Source organism: Erithacus rubecula (genome assembly GCF_903797595.1).
Source record: "Erithacus rubecula genome assembly, chromosome: 6".
Lineage (NCBI taxonomy): Eukaryota > Metazoa > Chordata > Aves > Passeriformes > Muscicapidae > Erithacus > Erithacus rubecula.
In genome coordinates, this window is record NC_136688.1 from 18,687,944 (window position 1) to 18,712,253 (window position 24,310).

The 24,310-nt window shown below is 40.2% G+C and overlaps 1 protein-coding gene across 1 annotated transcript in view; it reads left to right on the top strand.

The window, feature by feature from the left end:
- The window catches only part of GALNT18 (polypeptide N-acetylgalactosaminyltransferase 18), a 164,417-nt gene that overhangs the window by 66,728 nt on the left and 73,379 nt on the right, over positions 1-24,310 (top strand). The window contains exon 3 of the mRNA XM_079310158.1: positions 5,680-5,846. Within this exon, the coding sequence (XP_079166284.1) occupies positions 5,680-5,846 (167 nt within the window). The remainder of the gene's footprint in view (positions 1-5,679; positions 5,847-24,310) is intronic.

A 24,310-nucleotide genomic window follows, 5' to 3' on the forward strand; every position in this document is an offset into this window, starting at 1 on the left:
AAAATCAAACATTGGCTGGTTGAGGAGAGTGATGTGGTTTGGGACAAAAGTTGTTTATGTGTGTGTATACCTGTCCAACATGTCCATCAGTCTTATGGTGGTAAACACAATCCTGGATGTGGCATGCATCAGACTTCTATAAATATTCAAACTGATGTAAGAAAAGCATATGATTTCAAATAGTGAGGTTTATGCTGGGGATTTGTATGTAATCTCTATTTCTCTCCCAAAGCCAGCTCTTCCAGCCTTGTATTCCATAAACCTTTGCTCCCACATGTCCCTGTGAACAGTTCTGTTCTGGTGGGTTTGTGTTAGTGATGGATGTGGCTCCTTGTGAATTCCTGACCAAGTTCTTTTGTTGCTACTCGTAAAAGAGAACATTAATATAGTTTGTTGCTTTTGGTGTTTCAAAGGAATCATTTAAAAAGAACACAAAAGCATGTGATGTTTTGTTTTGGAGAGAAGTCCTAAAATTACCAAAGTTTTCAGCATTCTTGTTAACACCTAACATTTAATTCTGTCATATTCCACTCTCTCTTTTACTTACCTCTCTACCTCTGATTCTTCTTTTTCTTGTCTCACCTTTGTCTTCAGAGTGGTTCCCACAGCAGTGGGAGCTGCCTGAGCAGGCACCCTCTGGGTTCCTGAGCTGAGCTGTGCTTTTCCTGCTGGGATGTGTCTCCTCAGATGGCTGCTCTGGAAGTGTTCCACATCACTGCAGTGGGACCAAATCTGCTCCAGGCTTCAGGCTGCTCTTACAACCCACATTAATGATGATGTACACTTATACAGGGAAGAAAATACCTTTTTTTTTTTATTTTATGTTAACCTACCTGGTTAGCATAGCTCAGCACTAAAAATACTGATAATAACAAAAGGAAAAATGAAGTATGATCACATAATTAAATTGTGAACATAAATACATAAACAGTTGTGCAGTTGTGCAGGAGTTATTACAATACTCCTGCAGTTCTTTTGCCAGAGTTTTAGTGCTATTTATTTCATTTATGCCAGGATGTTTGGTTTTTTTTTAATTACCCCCATATATTTTGAACTTCTGTTTGCCATTTTGACTGTGCACAAAATGTTACCAGTTCTTGAAGATAGTACAATTCTGTTTCTGCTTGTGCTTCTGAGAACCCTGTTGGAACAAAAACTTGTTCCCATTATGTTCCTAAAACAATACTTGAACCCCAAAAATTTTTAGTAGCATCCAATAATTGCATCTTGCATTATATGCCATAATTTTTTTTCTAAACAAAAGCAAGGGTGTTGCTATTGTTTGGTGTGATACTCTTGGTGGAAGTTTTTCAAAAAAATAATTTGCGTTCATAATTTATGTGCATATTTGTATAAGGTCTCAGAGATAAGTTATTAATACAGGAAATAATTTTTGATTTGCTGCTCTAGTGCATAGTTTATGCTAAACTAATGGCTAATGACTGGCTAAATTGAATTATCACAATGCATGGAGGAATAGAGTTGTCTTCTGGACAAATATTTGAAAGAAGCCTCATAATATATGCTGCCCTCCATTTAGCAGAGCTGTGCCTGAAATAGAACTGCAGGAGTTTCTCTAAATTCCTGGTAACCATGACAACTGCTACTTTGGTGCCATTAGCCCAGTGTAATTGAGCAGGGTGGGTTGCTCACAGGGATTTTTACTCACTATTGCAGCTCAAAATGCCATTTGGAGTCTGTGCCTGAAATTCAGTGTCCCACTGGATTCAGTGTGCCTCGTGGAGTTTTGTTTGGAGGAGCCTCCTGTGAGATCCTGACATCTCCATCCCTACAGCTTCCTCTCCTCTCCCCCCTTCAGCATCCTTGACTTTTGCACACACCCCCTTCTCTCTCTGGAGCTATTTCTTGTTCATTCCTATCACTGTGGAATCTGATTCCTCACAAAACTTGGCGTACAGGTGATGATGATACTTGGGGAAAATGCTCAGGCACTCTACATTCTGTGCAGGATCTGGGGCTGGGTTAATTCTGATTTGTTTAAATTAAATTAAAAAAAAAAGGTCATTTTTATTGTCAACAGCTGATATGAAAAACAACATAGAGAGGAAAAAGTGTTTTTTAAAAACTACAGACACACTGAAAAATAAGTGAATCTGAGCTGGAAGTAAAGATAACGAATGAGTCTGAATGGGAAAAAAAAGAAAACATGAACTCAGTTCAGGAATGTACCCTACTTGAGAAGACTGAAGAAATTAGACAAAATAGGGGTCTAATTCTATTCTCTAGTGTCAACTGTAGTTATCTTTTAAGGTATTGTGTGCAAAAAGGGAACCAAATTACATTCACAGGATTAAAACCTTTGCTCATGTCTGTACAAGTTGCTAGCACTGAAAAATTTTGTCCAGAATGATAAAAATTGCAAATATGTAAGATGTAAATGAATGCAGCTGGGAAAACCAATAGAAATAGTTTCTTTTAAATGGATGGAAGACTCATCAGAAGCAGAAATTTTGTTTGAGCATTTCAGTTTGTACATGGATTAATTGCAGGGCTGTTCTGTCATCTACAACCTATTTGGAATATAATTTGTCACTAGTTTCTTGCAGTAGCATATTTTACATTTATGTCAAGCTTAGCTTAATTGACAGAGGAGAAAAAAAAAATCCCAATATTGAAGGAGGCAACTTCTTTGAACTATTGTCACTATATTTTTATAGCCATTTTCAAAAATCCCTCTGTTTTTCTTAATTCTTTAATAGATGCCATATCTCACCAGATAGTTTCATTTTTTGCTAGAGTTTCATTTTATCTTCTTTGTACGTTGCTATGGCTGAAGATAGCAAGTATTACTGTGCCAAATTAGACAGCTAAAAGATGGATTGTCTATAGATTTGTTTGCTGGACCATTTTGTATCTGTTCATCTTGGCTGCAAGCACATCACTAAAATAACGAGCATTGCAGATTCTTTAAAGGGTAATACTGAAGATTATTTTAGTAAGTTTAAACCTGTTAACTAGTTCATAGTCTATTTGAAGACAAATTTTCAAAATTTGGATGCATACACCATTTGGCATGAACAGGTCTGTTTTTTGAGGACTTGGATCTGTAATGGTTTTAGGGTCTTTTGGAAAAATGTCAGTGTTAGTATTTAAGAATTCTAATGTGATTATAAGTATAGAGGCCTCCCAGCCACTCTGAGCCTGAAATATGCATGTTAGAAATCCTTTTGTCAGATACCACATAAACCTGATGGTCCCTAAAACTCACATTTGTCAGTGATTTGCCTCAGGTTTGGCAGTGCTCAGCCCAAGTAAATGGAAGCCTGCTTCAACTACTCTGTCATCTGGGCAGGAGTTTCAGAGATTGTTTTCAACAGGACTTTCTGAGATTGTTCAGCACTGAAGGTGATCTTTTTTTAAGGAGCAGTTTCAGAGGTTAAAATACTCACTCTAGGGTACAGGAGGCAGGTATGGAAACTATCTTTTCTCCTTAAAAAGGCACAGTTTGTAGAGTCTCCACCACTGGAGGCATCCCAGTGCTGTCTGGACAAGGAAAATGCTGTTCCTGGGCAGCTGGCTCTTGGGGACTCTGCTTGAGCAAGGATGGCTTCCCCAGGCCATTCCAACCTCATCCATCCCATGATTGTGTGGCATCCCTGTCAATTGCCCTGCCATCTGACTTGCAGGCTCTATGGAAATGCTTTTATTTCATCTGCCGAAGTGTCACTAGTAAAAAGGAAATAATAAATATTAGCTTGCAAAAGAAAGAAAAAAGTGATCACATCAGAAGGCATTTTTGGTGGCATTATAATCTAGAAGATTGAACATAGCTATGAAGAGTGGAGTTTAGGGTTTAAAATGCACAAACATCCATTTGAATGTGTGCTGCAGGTCCCTCCCCCAAGGGATTTGCCCCAAACATGAGGTTAGAGAGACTTGGTATCACTCCAGCTTAGTTTAATTGCTCCACAGAAAATGGAATGACCCTGAAAAGAGGGACTGAAAATAATCACAGCAAGCTGGCTAGTAGTTGGCTCTCTGGGGAGATCAGGGAGGATTGAACTCATGCTCCCTCTGTCCTGGCTGAAGGTTTTAACTCCTGCACTACTGGCTAAAAGAGAAAAACAGTGCTGCCTTGCACTAATTGCCTCTTACTGTAGTGATTTATTTTGCATAAAACCCGCTCCTGGGTGCTTTAAAGAAAACTTCATCCTGATGCTGAAAGCTGTCTTACCAATGACTAGAGGATTAACACACCAGTAGAAATACAAACTGATTTGGGCAAGAAAGTTTTGGATTGTTATGCTGCAGATTGAGCCACAAGTGGGAATCAGTAAATCCAAACACCATTTTTATTATTTCCCTCTGGAATTGATGCCATGGAACAAAAAATTTTGGATCTCTGTGACAATGAGGTTTCATGTTTGTTTCTAAAAGGTGTATGAGCTAGGTTATTAAAAATATACTGTACACTTTCTAAGACTTGAACTCTTACTACTTTTTCCAGATTGTTTTCTGTTTTATATGTCCTTATAATTCTTTTGCCTGATGGCAGACAGGAAAGTACCTAAAATATTAAATAGCTTCTTCAATGTGATTTCCATCAGTTCAAACTAATGACTGAATTAGAAAATTGGTTGACCAGCTGAATTTTGAATATTGTGCTATCTCAGTCAGTTTGGATGTTATGTGTCCTATGCACTGACTTTTTTCAAACCTGTAAAAACACAGAAGTAAATTAATCACCTTGATTTAACTTAATTTTTGTACAGCATCCAGCACATGAAGAGAATTGCTTTTGAGAAGTATTTATTTACTACACAAATTAAAATAAAAAATCCTAAAAGAATTTTTCTCTTTGAACTGAAGAACAGATTTAATTAAGGAGTCAAATTCAAGCATGATGTAACAATACTGAATCCATCCATGCTTTCTGTATGTGAAACATTGGCTGTTACTTATGCTTTCCACAATTTCCAGGGGTTCCTGGATGTGGTGAACCCTGGCATCTGGGAAGGAGAGCCACTCAGGAGGTAGAGAAAAGCGTTAACATCAATCATTTCCATCTACAAAGTCTATCTAAAAATGCTTCCTGAGTCAGCCTGTGCCTAATTTCATCCTAGTGAATAGTTTCAGATCTGAGAAAAAGGTAGAATTAATTGTTGTTCAGAAACGTGGCGTTAAAATACTAAAAGTTCCACACAAAAATAGTTAATTCCTTTTACTCAATTAAGTTGTGGCTTTATTAAAAAAGCAAGTATTTTACTGACAGTTTAAAAAGGTAAAGTGGTAGAAGAGCTTTCTACTCATGTAATTGAAAGATTTGTATCCTTTTTCAAAGAAGGAGGTGAAAAAAACCCCGTAAAACACTGAGGAGCTTTAAAGTTGTGGGCAGCACTTCCATGCTGTTGCTTCCATGAGCAAGTTGGAATGTGGCTGAAATACCTATTTTTGAAAAAGAAAAGAAAAATGTACCAGATATGAGAGTATTCCCCTTTCTGATTAAACCCATTGCCTGTGCTTACAGGTGAGTTTTCCACTGCTGGATGTGTTTTCCTGGCTGCACCATCTGTCGTAGCTTTAGTAGCAGGCTGTTCTTTGGAGCTGTATCTTTCATCGTGTTCTTCCAGCTGGGGGTGGATTTCTCTGAAATGGCTTTTGTTCGCAATGTGACTGCCAGCAATTCACATCTCTTCATTTCCTGAACCCTTCCTTCAGGTGCAGAAACCTGACATTCCCCGAGAGCCTTCCCGAGGTCAGCATTGTGTTCATCTTCGTCAACGAGGCGCTCTCGGTGATCCTGCGCTCCATCCACTCGGCCATGGCCCGCACTCCTGCTCACCTGCTCAAGGAGATCATCCTGGTGGATGATAACAGCAACAATGGTAAGAGACTCTGCTTCTTCCCCCTCCCTGCCCCGAGGCTGCCTCATTCAAGAGAAACCTTGGATTCCAGCTCTTGCTCATCCTCTTGGCCTTTCGAATGTTGTCGGTGGGTTTTCCTCCTTCTTCACCCCACACTTGTGCTGGGCTGTCTTGATCTCTGTGGAGCACTCTGAACAAGTGGGGCATGTTTAAAAGTGTGTACAAAAGTCAGAATGTTTGAGGTGTCTGGTAGGCAAAATTGTGACTATAACAATAGATTACACCTAGCAAGTTTCACTCTTAGCTCTTCAGAGTGTTTTCAAGCTCATATGGTTTCTGTCCTTCTCCTGCTTCCACTGTATGATTCCACATGTGTGCTCTCTGTTTTGTATAAAATGTCTTTCTGTATTTCTGTCCTGGTTTGAAGAACCACGTATCTGCCAATAAAGGCAGAAGCTTTTCATTGAAATGGAGAATGTAAACGCCCTTCCCCCTAATCATTATTATAATTTTGAAATTAAGGGACTCTCAGGCAAAGATATGGCAATTAGGAATAACAGTTCTTTACTAGGAAAATTAAAATAGAAATACAGTATTACAGAAAACAGTCCCAACCCTGACAGTGTCAGAATACAATCTGACACCCCATCAGTCAGTCAGGGTGGTGGCACAGTCCCATTCCATGGTGCTGCATCCTCCTGCAGGGGCAGATGTGGTTCAGCTGGAGCAGTGCTCCTGGAGAAGGTGCAGTTTCCTCTGAAGCTCCAGGGATGATGTGGAAAGGTCTGGCTTTCCTCTGGAATCCAGTGGAAAGATGGATAACTTGCTGTCCAAAATCTCAGTTTTTATCTGGGTAGGAAAGGCTTGGTTCCTCCCCTTGGATTGAGCATCTCCCAGTGGGATGATGGAATTTTATCAGCCATGCACTGGGACTCAATGGCCATGAACAGGAGGTATCTCCTGGAAGGAGGATGGGCTGTGGAAAGATAAAGATGATTGCCCAGCTGGTTTAAAGCTGGCCCATTAGCAGATAATGTGTGCCAGGAGATCAGGGTCACTCCCACACCCAGTTCAATGGATGGTGACAGAACAGACATTTTTAGCCACATCCTGTATTGCAACCCAAGACAATTTCTTACACTTCTCCTTTAGATTCCCTCTTCTCCTGTCCTCATTAGCAGCCCTTACCTTGCTGTTTCTCTGCTGTCTGCTCAGATGTTGCTCTTCATGATCTGAAGGATTGCACTGCCCATCTCTGATGGTTCAGTGCTTGCCAGGGTGTTTGTCAGTGGGGCCATGCTGAGCACTGTTTACAAGTCTTATTGTCTAGCAACTTTAGTGATGAAATTTTAATAAGCACAGAATGCTGAACTTAAAGAAAAATTCTGCTGTGCTGGGGGGTTTAATTCTGAACTGTTAAAATAAAAGGAGAATCTGAATTTATCCTGTTGAAGGAAAAAGCTGGATAAAGGGCTTCTCTTATCCTTGCTATCACTTGCTGCTGTTATCTGGCTATATCCCTGTAGCTAAATCCTGTGACTTGCTGCTGATCAAAAGTGTGTCTCAGATTTGTACAAAGGAACTTATTTGGAGGCAAGTAAATAAGTTCCCCACCCCAGGATATGCACGTCATCATATCCACTTCTGCTGACTGAGAATGAAGGAAAAACTGCAATCCTGACTCTCTGAAAAACTCAACAACTTGGTGTAGGCCTATGCCTTTAGTTTTGTTCTCTCCCTTATGCAACACCTGGCAATTGGATAGGAGAGAACACAGCATGGAAATACAGCTTTTGGGCTGTGATTGTGTGAATCCACTCCTGCACCTTTCAAATGGGAACTCCAAGGATCTGAGTAGCTGCTGCAGCTGCAGAGCCTGAGGTCTCTGGGCATTGATAAACTGGCCACAAAGCAGACATAAAAGGAGAAAAATAGTCTTGTGGAAAAAAAGTGGCTTCCAGAGTTTGGGTCTGATATTGTAGAGTTGCTAGGCTGTTAGTGCAGTGGGCACATTGCAGAGCAGTGTCACAAATACCAGTTTCTGAGAGCCTGCCATCACTGGGATGAACTTGCTAACAAACACCCTCTGCACTGTGCTCTACACACTTGTCAAAATTATTCTTTTTCATTATTTCATACCTGAAATAGATCAGAAATCACAGGAACTGCTTTATCTTTCAGGAAAACCTGCCCAGCCATAATTTTTTGTTAGTACTCATATCAGTACTGTACTGTCTAATATTTTTATGATTTGCTGTGCCTTTTATTCAGGCTTGCATTTCTTACTCTCCAGTGCCTTAAATCCTTGGGTTCCTGGCCCCAAGCAGGGAGACAGAAATTGAGAGGAAGGTAACCTTTGGTTTGGCTGCCTTGGCTTGGTGTTACATGTCATTTTAAACAAAATCACACTGTGCAGAGCTATAGTTAGTCTCACAGAAAAATTCAACCCTATACAGGATTTTATGCTGCTCTTCTAACGCTTTCTCTGGCATCTCTTCCCTGCAGTAGTAAATTAGATTTCTACAGTCCTCTTTATCCCATAAAGTATGCTGAAGACATGGTAATAGGCATATATATGGAGCAGATGGGTGTTTGGAACAGGAGTGATTGTAAAGATGATTTATGGGCTTTCCTACTATTAGTTTAAATCTTGAAATATTTATTTTAAAGCTTACTTTTCCTTTTACAGTTTTCTATTTTCCACTTTTTCTCCCTTCCAGCATTGCTGAGATGAATCCTTTATATTTAGTGTCATTCTGTGTTTTTGTTAGTAGCTCTTTAGCTTGTGAGTGTTGCTGCTTGTGAGATAAGTGAGTTACTCTGGGTTTCCCTGGGATGTTACCTGAGGGGGCAAGCACTTGGTTTGTGCTTGCAGTGGGCTCCAGCTCTGCTTCTCACAGGGATCTGTCAGAATCCTGATTATCAGTGATATTTTTACTCTCTGGTGTTTCCCAGGGATGGCAGCTTCTCTAACTTGATGGAAGGTTTCTTTCTGTGGTGCCTCAGCCATGGGCTTCACAGGCAGGAAGCATCACACTGAGGGAAGTGACTGGAAAGAAAAAAGTGAGCCCAGAGATCTGTCACAGTCCAAATGGGCACCTTTTAATGAATCCCAGATTTCTGTAGGCCTGTATTGTGGAAGAGAGCAGTGCAGGAACTAGATGGTTTTTCTAAAATTCCAGAAGGCTGATTTCAGAAGCCATTTATTCAAGTGTAGAGCCAGAGTCTGTACCTTTATCCTGAACAATACATGCTATTTTATTAATATTTTATTTCATGTACTTCAAGGTATGTCAAGCAAATTATCTATGGCATTCCCTAAACCTCAGTTCACTTTTTCAAGTTCCCAATTATGTTTCAGGAGACCTCAATTAATCTCTTTGTGAAGTTTCCCTTTTTTAAAATAAATGTTTGGAGTTAGAAAACTGTGGCAATGCCAGTGTGTGCCATTTAGAAGCAGAAAATAGATTTTGCAGGTCCTAAAATGTTCATCCCTTGCTTAATAAAGCCAATTGCATGGCTTAATGTGTGTATTTCACCATACCATCTTTTCTGGTGGAATTCTGATGACAGTTGCTCTGAATTGTTTCATACATGCTGATAGGTACATTAGTAGTAGAATTTAATTGAAGGATAAAAAAGGCACATTTCAGTGACTACCTGTATACTGCATAATGAGAACAAAAGTTTTATTAAAACAAGTCAGATATTAGTGTTGTTTATTTGTGTCTCATTTGGGTTTTAGTCACGTTGGTGACTAAGCAACTGTACGGATTTCAGATGTTTTGTTGTATTTTAAAGTGTCAGAACAGAATCTTTGCCCATTCTCTTCAGTACTGCTGTTTGCTTTGCAGAGGTAATGCACACAACAATTTACATTTTGGCAATATAATTATTTAGTTTTTCATTCACAACCAGTGCAATTTTGTTTTTATTTTCAACAAGAGGCTTAAAATTAATTTTGAGTGGCCACACCCACGGCTGTTGGTGGTTAATTAGACTCAGAAACATATTTAGAAGCTTTGCCTGAGCTGGAGACTACTGGCATTGTGGTTTATTAGCCCCTGGTTTGTGGCATCTGCCCTCTGGGGACAGGGTGGTGACTTTCTGTGGAGCCCTGGCTTGGCTTTGGAGTCTTTTTGCTGTCATTGAGCATCACTGCATTACAAAGTACTTCTTGAAGGTATTTTAAAGATTTGAAATCTCTGAAAAAGCTCATTGTGAACCATTATGAGTTCAGCTTCAGGGGGAGCAGTGGGCATTCATGTGTCCAGAGTATGTCTTACAGAATTGGACACTACAGCAGTAATTATCATGCTGTGGGACATTTTTATTCACATTATAGTTAATAGTATTGCTCAGATTTTGCAAGGTTCCTTCCTTTTCCCTGAAGCTTTTCTTATGAATGAAATATTCCTACATGTTCAGTGCAATGATTCTCATTTTGTCCTGAGATTTCCATGAATGCAGCTATTGAACTGCAGTAATAATGCTGGATATCACAGGATGTGAATTTTACATCTTGCAGTGTGACAATTAGCACAAATTGGTAAAATGGGTCAGGTGCAACCATACCCCCTGTGAGAGGCTGTCCTCAAAACTGACTGAAAAGAAACTTCTCAGAAAGCATCCAGAGCTTTTCATTAAAAAAGCTCTATTTCTTTGGTGGTTCTTAAGAGATGTTTGGGAATAGAAGAATGTCTGATTTTATTTTTCTTCACAAAAGCAGTGATGAATAAGCTTCAAGACTACTGTTGAAATGCATGCTAGATATCATAGCACAGCATCATTTGAGGATGGCTTATTTGTAGATCATACAACTATGAAAAACCTATTGATAGCAATCTCCTGGGGAAAACCTTTGCTCTTGCTTTCTTTCTGTTTGGATCCTTGTTCTTCCCTTACCTGAATGTCAGGAGAGTTCCAAGACAAACAGGAACATCTGAAAGCAAGGAAATAGGCCGAGTTTATCCAAACCTGCATTCATTTTTAGGCTGTGGTTTATGTTGGGAAGGCTTTACTTTGTCTGCCTGGATTGATTCTCTGCATTGGTTAAAGGTCTTGATGCTGAAATCATTATTGCACAGACTTTACAAGCAAGCTCTCAGAAGGGTTGACAGGGATTGACATGAAAAGAGGGCTGTGCAATGCTGGTTAGGAATCAGATGTTAAAAAGCATATATTTATGTGCAGAGCAGGAAACCTGTCCCATTGTGAGTTTGAGAAAAACACGAGTGTTGTTACAAACTCTGCATTTTACTTTGGCTACCTTGAGAGCTGCAGCTTGAATTAATGAAGGCAATTCTTTGAGCATATGTCTGTGCTGTGCTGTGTGTTGTGTTCCACTGCTGGGGCTGCAGTGAGGTGTGCCAGCTACTGTGGATGCATCTGAAAAGGAGGAGGAGTAAGGAAATGACTGGAGGCAAACCCTTGTCCTCTGGCCATCTGTTCCACTCATCACCAGAAGTTAGAGCATAATGTTCTTCTCATTCAGGGCTGTGAGGGACTGTCCTGGCCATGCAGCTCAGAACTCTGGTGGAAAAAAATATGAAACACTAATGTAAATAGGCTGTGAGATTTTTATGAGGACACTGGGTTCTGAAGATGATGTCCTGGACTGGCTGTAGACTGTTGTGTGCTCTTGTCAGTCCTTGTGACAATTAATTTGATCCCTGCTTTAAAGGGGAGAGCTTGTGGAGTAGGATATCAAAATGAAGTGAGAAACAGAGAAGTACCCTGCTGATGAATAAAGCCATTTGTCCCAATTATTCTTCCTCCTGTGTGGTGAGGGGTTTTCTGTTTGATTTGTTTTTACAACTCATCCTTCTTTGTGAGCTTGTGTGATTCAGCTGGGTCTCCATTTTGCATGTTCTCAAATTCCAGGGTAACTGTGCTTCTTACTGTCTCCTCCATCCCACTACTTCCTGCACTTTCTCACAAACTGCATCCCCATATGTCCCCCATCTCACCGTTCTGCTTTCCTTTGCTTTTAGCCACAGCAGTTCAGCTCCTGCCTGAATCATCCCTCCCTGCCTTACTCCACCTCCAGTAATAGTCTGTTCCTTCCCTTTTTTGGCACATTTTTATAATTTCCCACTTTCTTCCTTTCTCTCTCCATTGTCTCCTTTTTGGTACATATTTTTCCATTCTCTTTTGCTTTCGTTTATGCATAATTATGTAGTATGCTTTTAATTCAGCTTTCCTAACTCCCCCATGCCTGAAATCCAGAGTCCATCAGACTCAAGGACTCCCACTCCATCACACGAGGGGCAGGGTCAGCATCCCTTGTTGGAGGCAAGGCTCTGGTTTTTGTGGCCTCATCATCACAGTTGTGTGAAAGCTGTTTGATAACCAGCCTGGAGTTCTTTATTGGGAACCATCAGTCTCCTTTCTTTGTAACTCCAGTGGAAGGTCCTTAGCCTCCCTTTTCTGGGCAGTGAGGAGAGTTCCAGCTCTGGGGGACCATTGCCTCTGTGGAAGCTCTGTGTGCTCCAGAGGTGTTGGCAGTGACCAAAATGGTCTTTCAGCAGAACAGTTATTTTAATCTTCTGCAATACACCACAGTTCAGTCTGTTGGTATGGCTGGAAAAGCAGCATTTCAGTGTGTGTGCCAGCTGATAGCAGAACCTCTGTCCACATCAGGGGGCAGCTGTGCAGGGCAGAGCTTTTATTGCAGTCTCCTGACATCAGACTTTATGACTCAAGCATTCAGATAATGCTGTGAATTGAATCTTCCCTAGCCAACAGAGGCAGAAGTTAATGTATGGTCATCTGATCTGTTATTCCACCCATGAGGTCATTTAGCTCATTCAGTTCTGACCCACCTGCAGTGTTACAGTCTGATAAATACCTTTTCCTGGGTCAGATTCAGCACACCAAGTCTAGGAGGACTGGCCTTGTTTCCTGGTGGCTGTGTTTCACCTCTAATCCCAGTGTGCCAGCTCAGAATGCACTCCTGTTCACATCTGCTGTGTGCCCTGAATGCCAGGTGGGCAGTGCACAGTCAGGGGCTTCTCATCCTTCATCCCCTCACTGTGAGCACACTCACAGTGCCCCGTGTTCCTGGGCACAGCAAAGCCTGAAACAGGTGAGCAAATGACAGTTCCAGTTTCTAGGTGTGATAAATAGCTGCACACTGGCACTTTGGACTATTCTGGAATAATGATTTGGGTCAGCTTATACAAAATAGCATCACCTGTGTCAGGTGTGATTCAGAAGCCAAATGTGGCCACGCTCAGGCTGCAGTCACATTCACTGGGAGCAGGCTTGGTTTTAGCTCCTCTGGTAGAGATGAGGAGTTCACCCTGTGTGCTCTGCAGGTGCTCTGGGCTGCTGGCACCCTGACTGAGCATGCCAGCAGATAAATACTGCCCTGGTGCACTTCTCAGTGCCATCACTGTGATTTTAGCCTTAACAGTAATCTCTGGAGAGCTCTGAGAAATTGCATGATTGAAAACCCTTTTTCTTTCCCCATTTTTTCCCCTCTCACATTTGTCAGATTACTGTGCCTTCAAAAATGCTTGAATGCTTTCTCTTGATAGTGTTCTCAAGCACATGTCACTGAATTCAAGTAGCAGCCACAGGTATAGATTTGGTGCAGTGACAAACATTCCTGTAGAGCTCATGAGAAAAGTGCCAATATCTGTTGATGTCAGTAAGATACTGTGATTTGGTCAGATTATTTCCTTTTGACAGCTTCTTCTCATGGAGGCTTTGATAGAAAATGTATTTGAAATATTCTAGTAATGTAAGCTTTTATGGGCCTGAATGACTTCTTAAAGGATTTCTTTCTCTTTCCTTATCAAAAGAATGGCACTTATAATTGAAAGAGTTTGACAGGGTGTGGGAAAATACTCTGCACTGTCAGACAAAAGAGTTAAAGGATTTTATCCTACATAAAGTTAAGAAATGAAAATTGCCTTTTAAATGAAATTCATTAAAATTTACCTTTTCTTCTCAACCCAAGCATGCTTTTCTTAAAAAGAGAAATGAATAAAAAGATAACTTTCATAAAATCCATGCTGAGTTCTTAACTTTAAGTAGTGGTAAAACTTCCTACCAGAGCTGATAATTTCAAACACTTCAATTTCTTTGTGATAGAACCTCAAAATTCTTGATGTGGTGGAGGGTGCAAGACTGATAAGAGGTTTGCCTAAGGAAGTATTTGGGAGTGTTGTAGCATATCACTAAATGATAACAATCAGTTAACAAAATATATGAATAAATTACAGATTCATCTCTGGTTACCACACAAAGGCACATTTATAGGCATTGCCAGATATTTTAAAGGCATTGTGGAACCTAGTGTCAGTCTAAGGTCCAAGTACAGAACATTTTAACCCAGGATATGTGAATTCTAAAAGTTTAAATCAATTCATGTTGGCTTTTCTTCTGGCCTACTTTTCTGTAGATGTGCTTGGCATTGAGTTTTTTGGAAGTGTTCTCAAAGTATCTTTGATGGCCAGATTTTAAATTACTCAGCTTCACTTGTTGACTGCTGGTGATTTCTGGGAGTGTTGCTAAAATGGTGTTCCTTCCTTTCACCCTGGGAAAGAAACCTATTTAAAGTGCTCTGCTTCAACTGGGAAAACTTTGGGGAAGCTGAATTTAAAACTGTATGGAAAATGTGATGAAGGTGAATAAAAGCTAAAATTTTCCTTTATGGTGATGAAGTTAACAAGGGGAAAATGAGGACTTAGGGGTTAGGCTGTGAGAGAGTGAGAATTCCTGTTTGTTTTCCCTCACCTGATTTATTTGGAGACAAAAATTTTGTTTTCATTGGGCCTCCATGAACGGAGTTGTTAACACCACTTAGTGGAGCTCTGTTCTGTGGGTCTGGGGTTTCATGAGTCTGTGTGGATGGAGATACAGGTTATACCCTGAAAGTATAAATACCCTTCCTGTTTTTGTGATGTTCACAGTGTCTGGGTGTCTGTGAGGTTTTGGGTAAGTTCTGCAGCCAGTTTCCCACACAACCAGGCAGATCTTGCTCTCCTGACAGTCTGATAGGGACAACTCCTGACTGGGGACCTGTGGAATTCAGTTCCACATCCCTATGGCCTTCTGCAGTGGAGTTTGTGAATAAACTGATGATTTTATTTTTATTTTTTTCATATTAGTTTCCTTTCAAACGTAATCTGAGAGCAGTGGTAGATGCTTTTTGGTACCAGCTCAGAGGACAATTTGCCTTTCATTAAATTTAAAGGGCTTTGTCTGCACTGCAGTGTGAACTTTCCACTGGGTAATTCAGAATCATGATGAATGCTAAATAATATGGCAGCATGAATCATTGTTGTTTTGGTTTGGCAGCAGGGAAACCTTGCTGGAATTGCTAAGTGCTTTCAGCTCTCTCCAGATAACTCAGTGTTGGTGCTGCATTGTTCCTTTGCTCCTCACTGACACACTCCTTTGGCCCAGTGCCTGTCTAATCATTGTTTAATGTTTCAAAAGCTGCCACCTTCTATTTGAAGCAATCTTCTCAAGCAGTGCAAATACCAGCAGATTTGCATACAGTAGAAATAATTGGAAAAATAAAGTTAAAAAAATAAATAAGAAATGAGATGTTAACAGCGTTAATGTTTGATGAAGGCAAAGAAAAATTTCTGCACGGCTAATCATGTTATGGTGGAATTTAAGGAAGCCTAAAGATATTTCTGTGGCTAAATAGATGGTCTATCAGTCTCACAGGCTGTGAAATAATTATTCCTCCCGACCTATTGCTCCTAATCTCAAGCTTTGCTCATGTACATGAAGTGGAAAGAGAACAACAAGGTCTTCTAAAATGAGAAACAAGTTGCAACTCATTTGCCAGCAAATAAACAAGTTGACAGCTTCTCTGCCAGCAAATAAGCAATGATTTCTGGTTTTTATTACCATGAATGACTGCAGTGTCAGTACTTGAAAAATGTATTTACGTTCCCGTGTCAAATAAGCGACTGTGATTCCCTGCCTGTAGTGTTGTTATTACTGTATGGGAAAGAAGTCTGAACATCTCCCTGTGGTCTGCTGCTTCTGTGAAATGTCTGGGATTACATTTCAGTGGTGTTTGTGCCCTTGGAACTTCTTTGTTCATAGGCTTTGACAACCAGTTTGAAACGTGCACTGGGTCTGGTTTTGTGCATTCTCTCATCAGGTGTCTGTTTCCTGAGAAATGTTTTTTCTCTTTACCTGCCACACAAACAGATAAACCTCAGGGAGTACCAAAGCACAAGTTGTGTGACTCTGTGTGTGTGGTTAATACCTCACAGGCAAAACCAAAAATGTATTCCACAATTGGTTTTAATGTTCATTAATGCTATTTGTGCTGCACAGTGTTCTGTAAAAGGGCTGTGCCATGACAGCCTCTGGAATGCCTTGTGTCCATCAGGGAGACCTGCTGGACTCTGGAGGTTCCTGTTCTTCTAGAATAAATGTTATGACATCTGAGCTTAGGGTGAGAAAGGAGACTTTAGGAAAGCTTCTCCACCAGAAAAATTCAGCTATAGCATAGCCAAGGGGGGGGGGGGGGGGGGGGGGGGGGGGCAGGGCAGGGAAAGAAGGCCCATAGGTTGGTTAAAATAAAGGGAGATTTTTCTGACTGAGAAGCAAAGACTTCAAAGACTAACTAAGGACAAGAGAAACAGTCAAGGTTATTTTGCCTTTTTTAATTTTTTTTTTTTTTTTTTTTTGTCTACACTGCTAGAGCTGTCTGAAGTAAGCAGTGTCTGCCTTTGGAAATTTTCATTTAGCGAGTCTCCTTGCTTCAGCAATTATGCCTCCCAGAGGAGAAGAACATCACAAAATAATGAAATTACAGGAAACCTTAATGGCTTGTTAAAAGAAGATCATCACATGTGGACACAGAATGATCGCACAGATCATAGGAAGAGAAATTTCAGATGAAATAAGAGAATCTGTACTTTTAGCCTGCAAGCCTGGAAAATCAGTTGTTACACAGTGATACAGAAGTACTTTGCAGTTGCCTGGTACTCAGTTGACCCTGAGCAGTATTTTATGTAACTAAAACTAAACTTTGACTGATGTACTCTTCTCCTGAAATTTGAGTGAGTGCCTCTCTAACTGTATCCCCAGTAGGAGCTCTGGAAGAGTTTGATGGCAGGGAATGTTGGTAGTTGATATCCTTGGGAACACATTGAGCATGGGAGCTGCTCAGAGTTTCTCTCTCAGCAGCCTGGAACACTCTGCAAAGCTTCAGACATCATGTGGGCAGGAGCTCTTCTGCACCAGACACATCAGTAAATCCAGTTTAAAGCAGCCAAAATTACTGCTTTACTGCTTGCTGTAGGATGGGATTTTCTGTAGGTTTTGCAGATGTGCAGTCGTAGTCCCTGAGGTGAGAATGGTACAATAATTTCAGAGTTCAAGCTTGCATGACAGACAGCTCTTGGTGCTGGTGTGCTGCCTTTCTCAAAATGATGCTGAGATTAAACTAAGCATGATGCTAAATCAAAGATCAGATGCTTAAAAGCTCTCCATTGAAAATTATTTTTAAAAACAAAAGAAAAAAAAAAGGAGGTTATTCAGCTACTTTAGAAGTTGTAGGGTTTATTTTACTTTTTTTTTTCTTGTAGCTTTTTTAATCCTTGTGTCATCTTTATCAAATGTCTAAAGCTTTTAGGATTTGTTTCTAATTTGTGGACCAATCTTGAAAGGTGCTGCCTTCTAGGACTTACTTTTTCAATAATAGGCTGTGTTATTCAGTCTCACATAGAACAATATTATCCATAAAATTGTGTGATTAGTCCAGAGAGGAATTGAAGGAAATCCAGTTCCTCAGTGGTGCTAGGTGAGCTCACATAGTCCATCCCAAATTATGAGGGGCTCATCACTGGAAGAGAGTGTTGTCTTCCCAAAGGGATGTAACTGGAACCTCTGTGATCCTCTGAGCTCACAAAAGAAATTTCAGCTCCATGGAGCACCCATCTGAGAGCTAGCAGCCGGCCAGGAAGAGGATTGCAAAACTGAGCCTGGGTCACTCCCAGAGGTCTACAATTCATACTGCAAGCTCTGCACAGGTTAGCCATGTCCAAAATTTGTTCTTTTTACACTCTTTCAATCACATGCAAAAAGTTAGGAAGTCGGGAGTCTTTTAAAATATCTGAAAAGAAAAACCTTGGGAAAGGTGAACTAATAAAATGGTCTGTTAAATGAACCATCATTTTATGGCCCTAAACTTGAAACACTGAGAGAAATTACTTAGATGTTGTAAAATGGGGAAAAAAGGGTCTAATCAGCTTTCCTTATAATGGAAAGTGCCTTAAAAAAATATGCCTGTTGCTTCAGAGTGTATCAAACTGAGTTTAATCAACTGTGGAATACTGCATAATAGCTCAATCAACTGCAGGTCAGCAAGAAAGAAAGTAGAGGGATTTTTAGTAGAACTATAAAACAAGATGCATGCTCAATAGTTTGCTTGACTTCCTGGGTTTGGATTATCAAAGTTGTCAAAGTAACATGAAAAACAGCAGTGGGTGATTTCTGTCTCTCAGGAGCTTATGCATCAAGACTTGACTCTGATATATGACAAAAACATATTTCAAAAATTGCATGAATTTTTATGGTGTTGCACAGTGTTGTGTGCACCCTGTGGTTTAAGGCTCACATAGAGCATTTTCTAGAAAATGCTAAACTGTCTGGATGGACTCTGCTCCACTGCTTCTCTGCCTGTCTTTCCCATCCTAATAGAGCAGTAGTGGTTGATTCATTTAATGTAGAAAAATGGTCACTTAGCTTAGACCAGGTACAACCTGAGTTAGCAAATCTGTGTGCTGGAGATGGGTTTTATTTCAATTGAGTTTCCACACTCAGAAACTTTTAATCAACAGCAGGTTCCTCTGGTTATCAGATCCTGGCTTTCTGCAGGCTGAACTAACCCTGCCTGCCCACCTCCAGCTGGACTGAGTACATTTCTGATTCTGGTCATTTTTGAAGATTCCTATCAGTGTGAAAATGCATTTCTGTCTGTGCCATACATACCTATTACAGCGGGAATTCCTGTGATTTATATAACTGGCTTTGGCAGGGGAAAAGTGTTTTCTCTGCTTTTGTACTATATTTTAAAAATGTGGTGCCACTTGCAGTTACCTGTGTAATCAGTTACTTGCTCAGTGGTTTCCTGGCTGAGAAAGACCTATAAAAGCACCAGTAAGGATAAAATAAATATGTTTCTCTTTTTTCATGGGTCCTTTTAGAAATGGAAGGTCATTCTCTGTGAGTTTTGGATAATTTGATTAAAGACACTGTTGAAATTGAGGAGTAAACTGCCTGCATTATCCTATTACTAGCAGAACCCATGTCAACTAAGCTTCAGCCCAGGGGCTCAGTAGCCTCCCAAAAGGGGCTTGACTAGTGACTGTTTCTAACTGAAAAATGCAGAAATTAGGGAGAACAAATAGACAGTTTTGAAGAGAGTGATGATCAGATCTTTGGCCTGTCACTGTAGAAACTGTTCATGAATGCTGAGAGAGCCTGCACTGACAGTTCCTGACAGTTCCATGTCTGTTTGGTAGGATGAGACACCAGCAGTGCCCTGTCTGGCATTCTTCTGGCAAACATTGTCCAGATTTCTGTGTCAGGATTCTGCAAGACATACTTAAACACAATTTTAAAATTTATCCTCCTTTGGAAAGTATCTAACCCTCATAACTGTCCTGTTTTGTGCATTATGAACTGAATACCTCATCATGCACCAGCTGTGTATATTGTATTGCTTGTGTCTTTTATATTATTTTGTAAGCTTCCACGTGGAGACAGAGATATTCCTTGGTTTGGGTGCTATTCAGCAATTAGGTGCATAATGGATCCCATCCTCCTTGATGCCATTACATTCAGTGAAATTATTTGTGTCATATGGTACCAGAATTCATGAACAATGACTTCAGTCTCTTGGCCTTCATAAACAAAGTGATAATTCATCACAGGTTAGATGTATGCATGAAAAAAAAAAAAAAAAAAAAAAAAAGGTTAAAATCCAGGGAACTGTATGTACTGTGACAACTGTCTGGAATATTTATTAGACAAGGTTCAAATTCCTGTCATGTTATTATTCTTTTGACATTGAGAATACATCAAATAGCCAAATTGATTTCTTTCTGAAGAGAGTTCAGTGCAAATCACAAGGTGGTTGTAGACTTTTTGGCTGAGATGGTAGATGAGTTTTATTCTTAATCACCTGACTTGAGTAAATTTTGTTTGTATTTTTTATAAAAGTGCTGTAAAATGCTTTCCCTTAAATCAGTTATGGCCTTGGTGAGATTTGATATATTTGATGTTTTCCTGGTTTAGCTTTTAAGACTTTGATTAGTTATTTTTCCTTCTTTTATTGAAATGGATAGCTTTATATCCTAACACCTTCTCTGTATTCCTCCTGCAATTTCATATTTGAAGTGTTTTTCCTCAAACTAGTTCTTTGCTCTTTTTTTGATTGTGTTCAAGTGATTTGGCAGCGAGGAAATTTGGATGGTTGTTCCGTGTTCTGTACAAAATCTGGTTTTTAAATGTTACTGATGACTGTGTAGGGTTTAGAGCCAGCTGAGTGTCTTGCCAAATTGTTAAATTGTGAAAGCTCTCATCCCCCCCCAGGCTGCTGCTGTGCCTACCCAGCCCTGCTCGTGGGAGGATTCTCCTGCAGCTTGGCCATGGGAGATAGTGCTATCCATCATTCCATTTCCCATCCCAGGGGCATCCTGAAATGCCTGCTGGAAAGGCAAAGCTGCTACAATGAATTTGCCATCAGAAATATGTTAGTATTTATCAGTGTTCAAAGGGACTTGTTACTCCAGAGTAGCTCTTGGTCTTCAGATTTATGAGGAAAAGGTGTTCTTGTCAGTGGAGAGCTGCAGAAACAGTTTCAAGTCTTCTAGGCCAGTTTTTTGGTTTTATGGCTCATGTAAGGGGTTAGCCTGAAGAAAGTTATTTTTATGGTTTCAAATGCAAATATCTAGATTTAATCTCTGCAGGTTTGGGGTTTGTGCTCCCAGACAGCAGACCTAGGTACATTGTTAATATATTTGTATTTACAGTGTGCTTCATTTGATCTGTCTATAAAGAACATTGGTCAATATTTGCTGAGTAAACTGAAAAGGAGTTGAGACAAACTTCTGCCAGGATTAATTGAAACAAGTGTCTCTCTGTGTTGGGGCAAGAAGAAGGACCAGATGATCTCTCAAAATCTGTTTAGTGCTGCAGTCTGATGGTATATTTGTCAAACTATTTTTGGGCTTACAACAGAAGAGCACTAAGGTGAAATTCATAAATGTTGATTAGTCAGCATGTGGACTTTCAGGCAGGGATTTCATATTCAAAGAAACCTCTTACAGTTTCTGAACAGCCATAAATATTTCAGACTATGTTGTTCCTGTTGAAGGGAAGGTGACAGAGTTGCAACCAGCAGTAGAAAGTTCTCTCTGTATTTGGTAGGTTTATTTTCATTCTACTGTAAATAATTTCTGACCTCAACATTTGGCGAGGCCGGGAGAAATATGAAAAAATTAAATTCCCTGAAAGCCCTTAACAACCCTGTGAATGTTCTTCTGCCAGCAGGCAGAGCTAGAGATATCTTTAGCATCTCTCATGTTCTCATATTTGAAATAGTTGGTCACCATTGACTGTGTCCACATGAAAAAATGTTTTTGAGATGTTCTTTTAAACAGAGATTCCTATATATGAAAGAAAAGCCATGAGGCTCTGCAATCTGTTTGAATTATGCATGGAGAATACACATAAAAGGCTCGCAGCTTGTTCTGTGCATGGCAGCCTGTGGTGCTAAGATCACCAGATTCCTTTGCATTGCTGCTCTCTCATTTACCATCTGCAAACAAGGAACTGCAAAGCTCCATTTCTTCAGCAAACTGGTGCTGTTGGGAAGACTCGTGGCACAGAACAGCTGCAGCTTGATTGGGATTTATTAACTGGTGCTGCGTAGATTTAAAGTGGAAGTGTTTTACAAGTTTACTTAGTCACTGATAGGCAGAGTTTCATAAACAGTGGAAGAGACTCAGTCCCATTATTTCACTACTGGTGAGCCTGTTTGTTCAGCTGGATACTGTAGTGCTGTGCATCTGCAGGTCTGTGAAAATAGGAAACTTCTACTCATTGATCCAAGCAAGGGCTAAGGAGTCAAGCTTCAGACTTATGTTTCAAAAACGTTGCCCTTACAGTGTCTGAAATATGCACTTAGTTTCTTAGCAGGGCTTTATTTTATCTCTGAAATTGAAAAAATACCATTATTAAAATCAGATTCTGTAAAATTATGACTGGGTGTTGCAAGCTCACAGAAGGGCCAAATTACTCACACCCCAGTTCCTGTATTGCTCTCAAACCATCTACTCAGAGTTGTAATTTGTTCTGTGTCTGCCCGTTCATTTTATCAGAAGATAGGAGTGCATCTGAAGAAATGAATGCATCCTGTCCAAGGCAGATGTGAGCTCTGTGAGAAGTGACCCCTGAAGACCCCCAGTCCCACCACCTGCTCAAAGAACAAGTCACCCAAGGCTATGTCCAGTTAGGTTTTAAAATCTCCAACCTCAGTAAGGTCTTTGTTACACTAGTTAAGAACCTTTAAGGTGACTGGGAATTTAAGCCAGAAATGAAAGTTTAAAACTTAAGAAACATGTTGACTGCATTCTGGCATGTGAACATAATCACTTTTGATTTATGAGCCCGGCTGAGCCTCACTGACTGTATTTGTTTAATTCAGATGCTGAGTAGTTCTCACCAAAGCTGCTCTTGTCATCCTAATTCATGGAATTATTTCTGATGGCCAGATGCTAAGGAGTTGTAAAAGTGCCTTCTCTTCAACAATTAAAAGGATTGAGCTTCAGTACAACCTCTTGTATGACTAAAAGACTGTGCTTATTAAAATGCAGATTAAAGAATAGTTACTAGTATTTTAAGAATGCAGTATTGGCATTGAACTGCACTTGCAGGACAGCACACCTGAGGTAACTGTGCCTGAACCATCTCAGGGGGTTTGGTGCTGTGTCCCAAGGAGCTCAGCCAGGCTGTCCCAAGAGGATGAAATGACTGGATTTTAGTGAAGAGGATGGCAGGATTTCAGTGAAAAGCCTTCAGGAGGTGTGCCCTGTTTCTCCTGCTGGTTTTGCCCGTTGCAGTGCAAGTCAAACCAGTGGGATCAATGGGTTCCAAAATCCAAGTAGCAGATGGGTGGAGAGAAATAAGGCATTGTTTAGTGAGGAGAGGTGTCATGTGTGGACAAAGCCCAGAGGAAGTGGAGGCATAGCTCATCCAGCTACTCATGAACTTCACATGCATCTGATCCCAGCTGGTTTCAGAGGGATTTGTGAGTGCTAGTGCATATCAAATATCAGGTCCATTTCCCATCATTAGGGGAGGATAGTTTTGATGGGAGAGATGAATTCATTAGGGAATGGTCATGTGGAAACAATGGTGGCATGGTTTGGCATTGAAGCAACCTGAATCCCTTTGGTTTTGCCCAGGGATAACTTGTGCCATGCTCCCTAATTAATGTCTTTAGATTGACTTCTCTCTTTACTAAGATACAATTGATATGTTCTTTGTTTATCCACCTGGAGGGATTAAACAAAGCATGTACCAGATGAACAAGTCTTTATTAGGATTTGATACAAAAAACCTTTTCTGAAGCATGATTGCCACACAGCAAATTTAATTAGTTTTCACAAATGCTTCCAATTAACACATACAGTGTTTGCTTTTTAGCTACCAAGGAGATACATTCACATAGCAAATAAATAAAGGAACTCTTGACATAAGCTTTCATGTGCAGCTTAGCAAAAAGACTTGAGAATAACTTCTTGTTAGGAGCTGGTAGTCTTTTTGCTTTTCAGAAAGTTATTTGTTTTTGCTGTAGATTTGAGCTTTTTGTTCTTCTGGATGGTAATGGAAATGATAGAAAAAAGAGAAACCTCACCTGCCATGGTTTTCAAAGAGAACTTAGGAAACCTCCTGATTCTCTGTGTTCTAATCACCCTGATTTGTCTGTGGTGAAAGACAGGAACATTGACTAGTCTCCAATTTGTAGTATTTGAACTGTGACCACTTTTAGTTTGCCTCTTCAGGCATTTAGTCTTCTTATGTTTATGGCATTTACTGGAGCTGCTTTTCCTGATTTGAGTTTCCTAATTGGAATTGCAGCATGTGGTTCAGGTTCTTCACATTACCTGCTGCTGTTGCTCAGGTAGCAAACCTTGCCAGTTCCTTTGACAACAGCTTTGCAAGCAGCTCTTCTGAGGCATCTTTAAACCTCTCAGGTAGAAATTCTGTGCAGCATGCAAGTTGCCTGCATTTGATTTTTTGTTTATGCCAAAATTCCTCTGTGGAAAGTGCTGGATTTTCCTTGTGGTACTGCTAAGAAACCAAAATGTAAGTACTTAACAGACAGGTAATATTAATTTGTCTTGTTTCCATAAGCAGAACCTTGCTTTGAGCATACTGGATCATATATACAGAAGATGTAAGGAAGAAATTAATTGCCCTTTGTTTAGGCC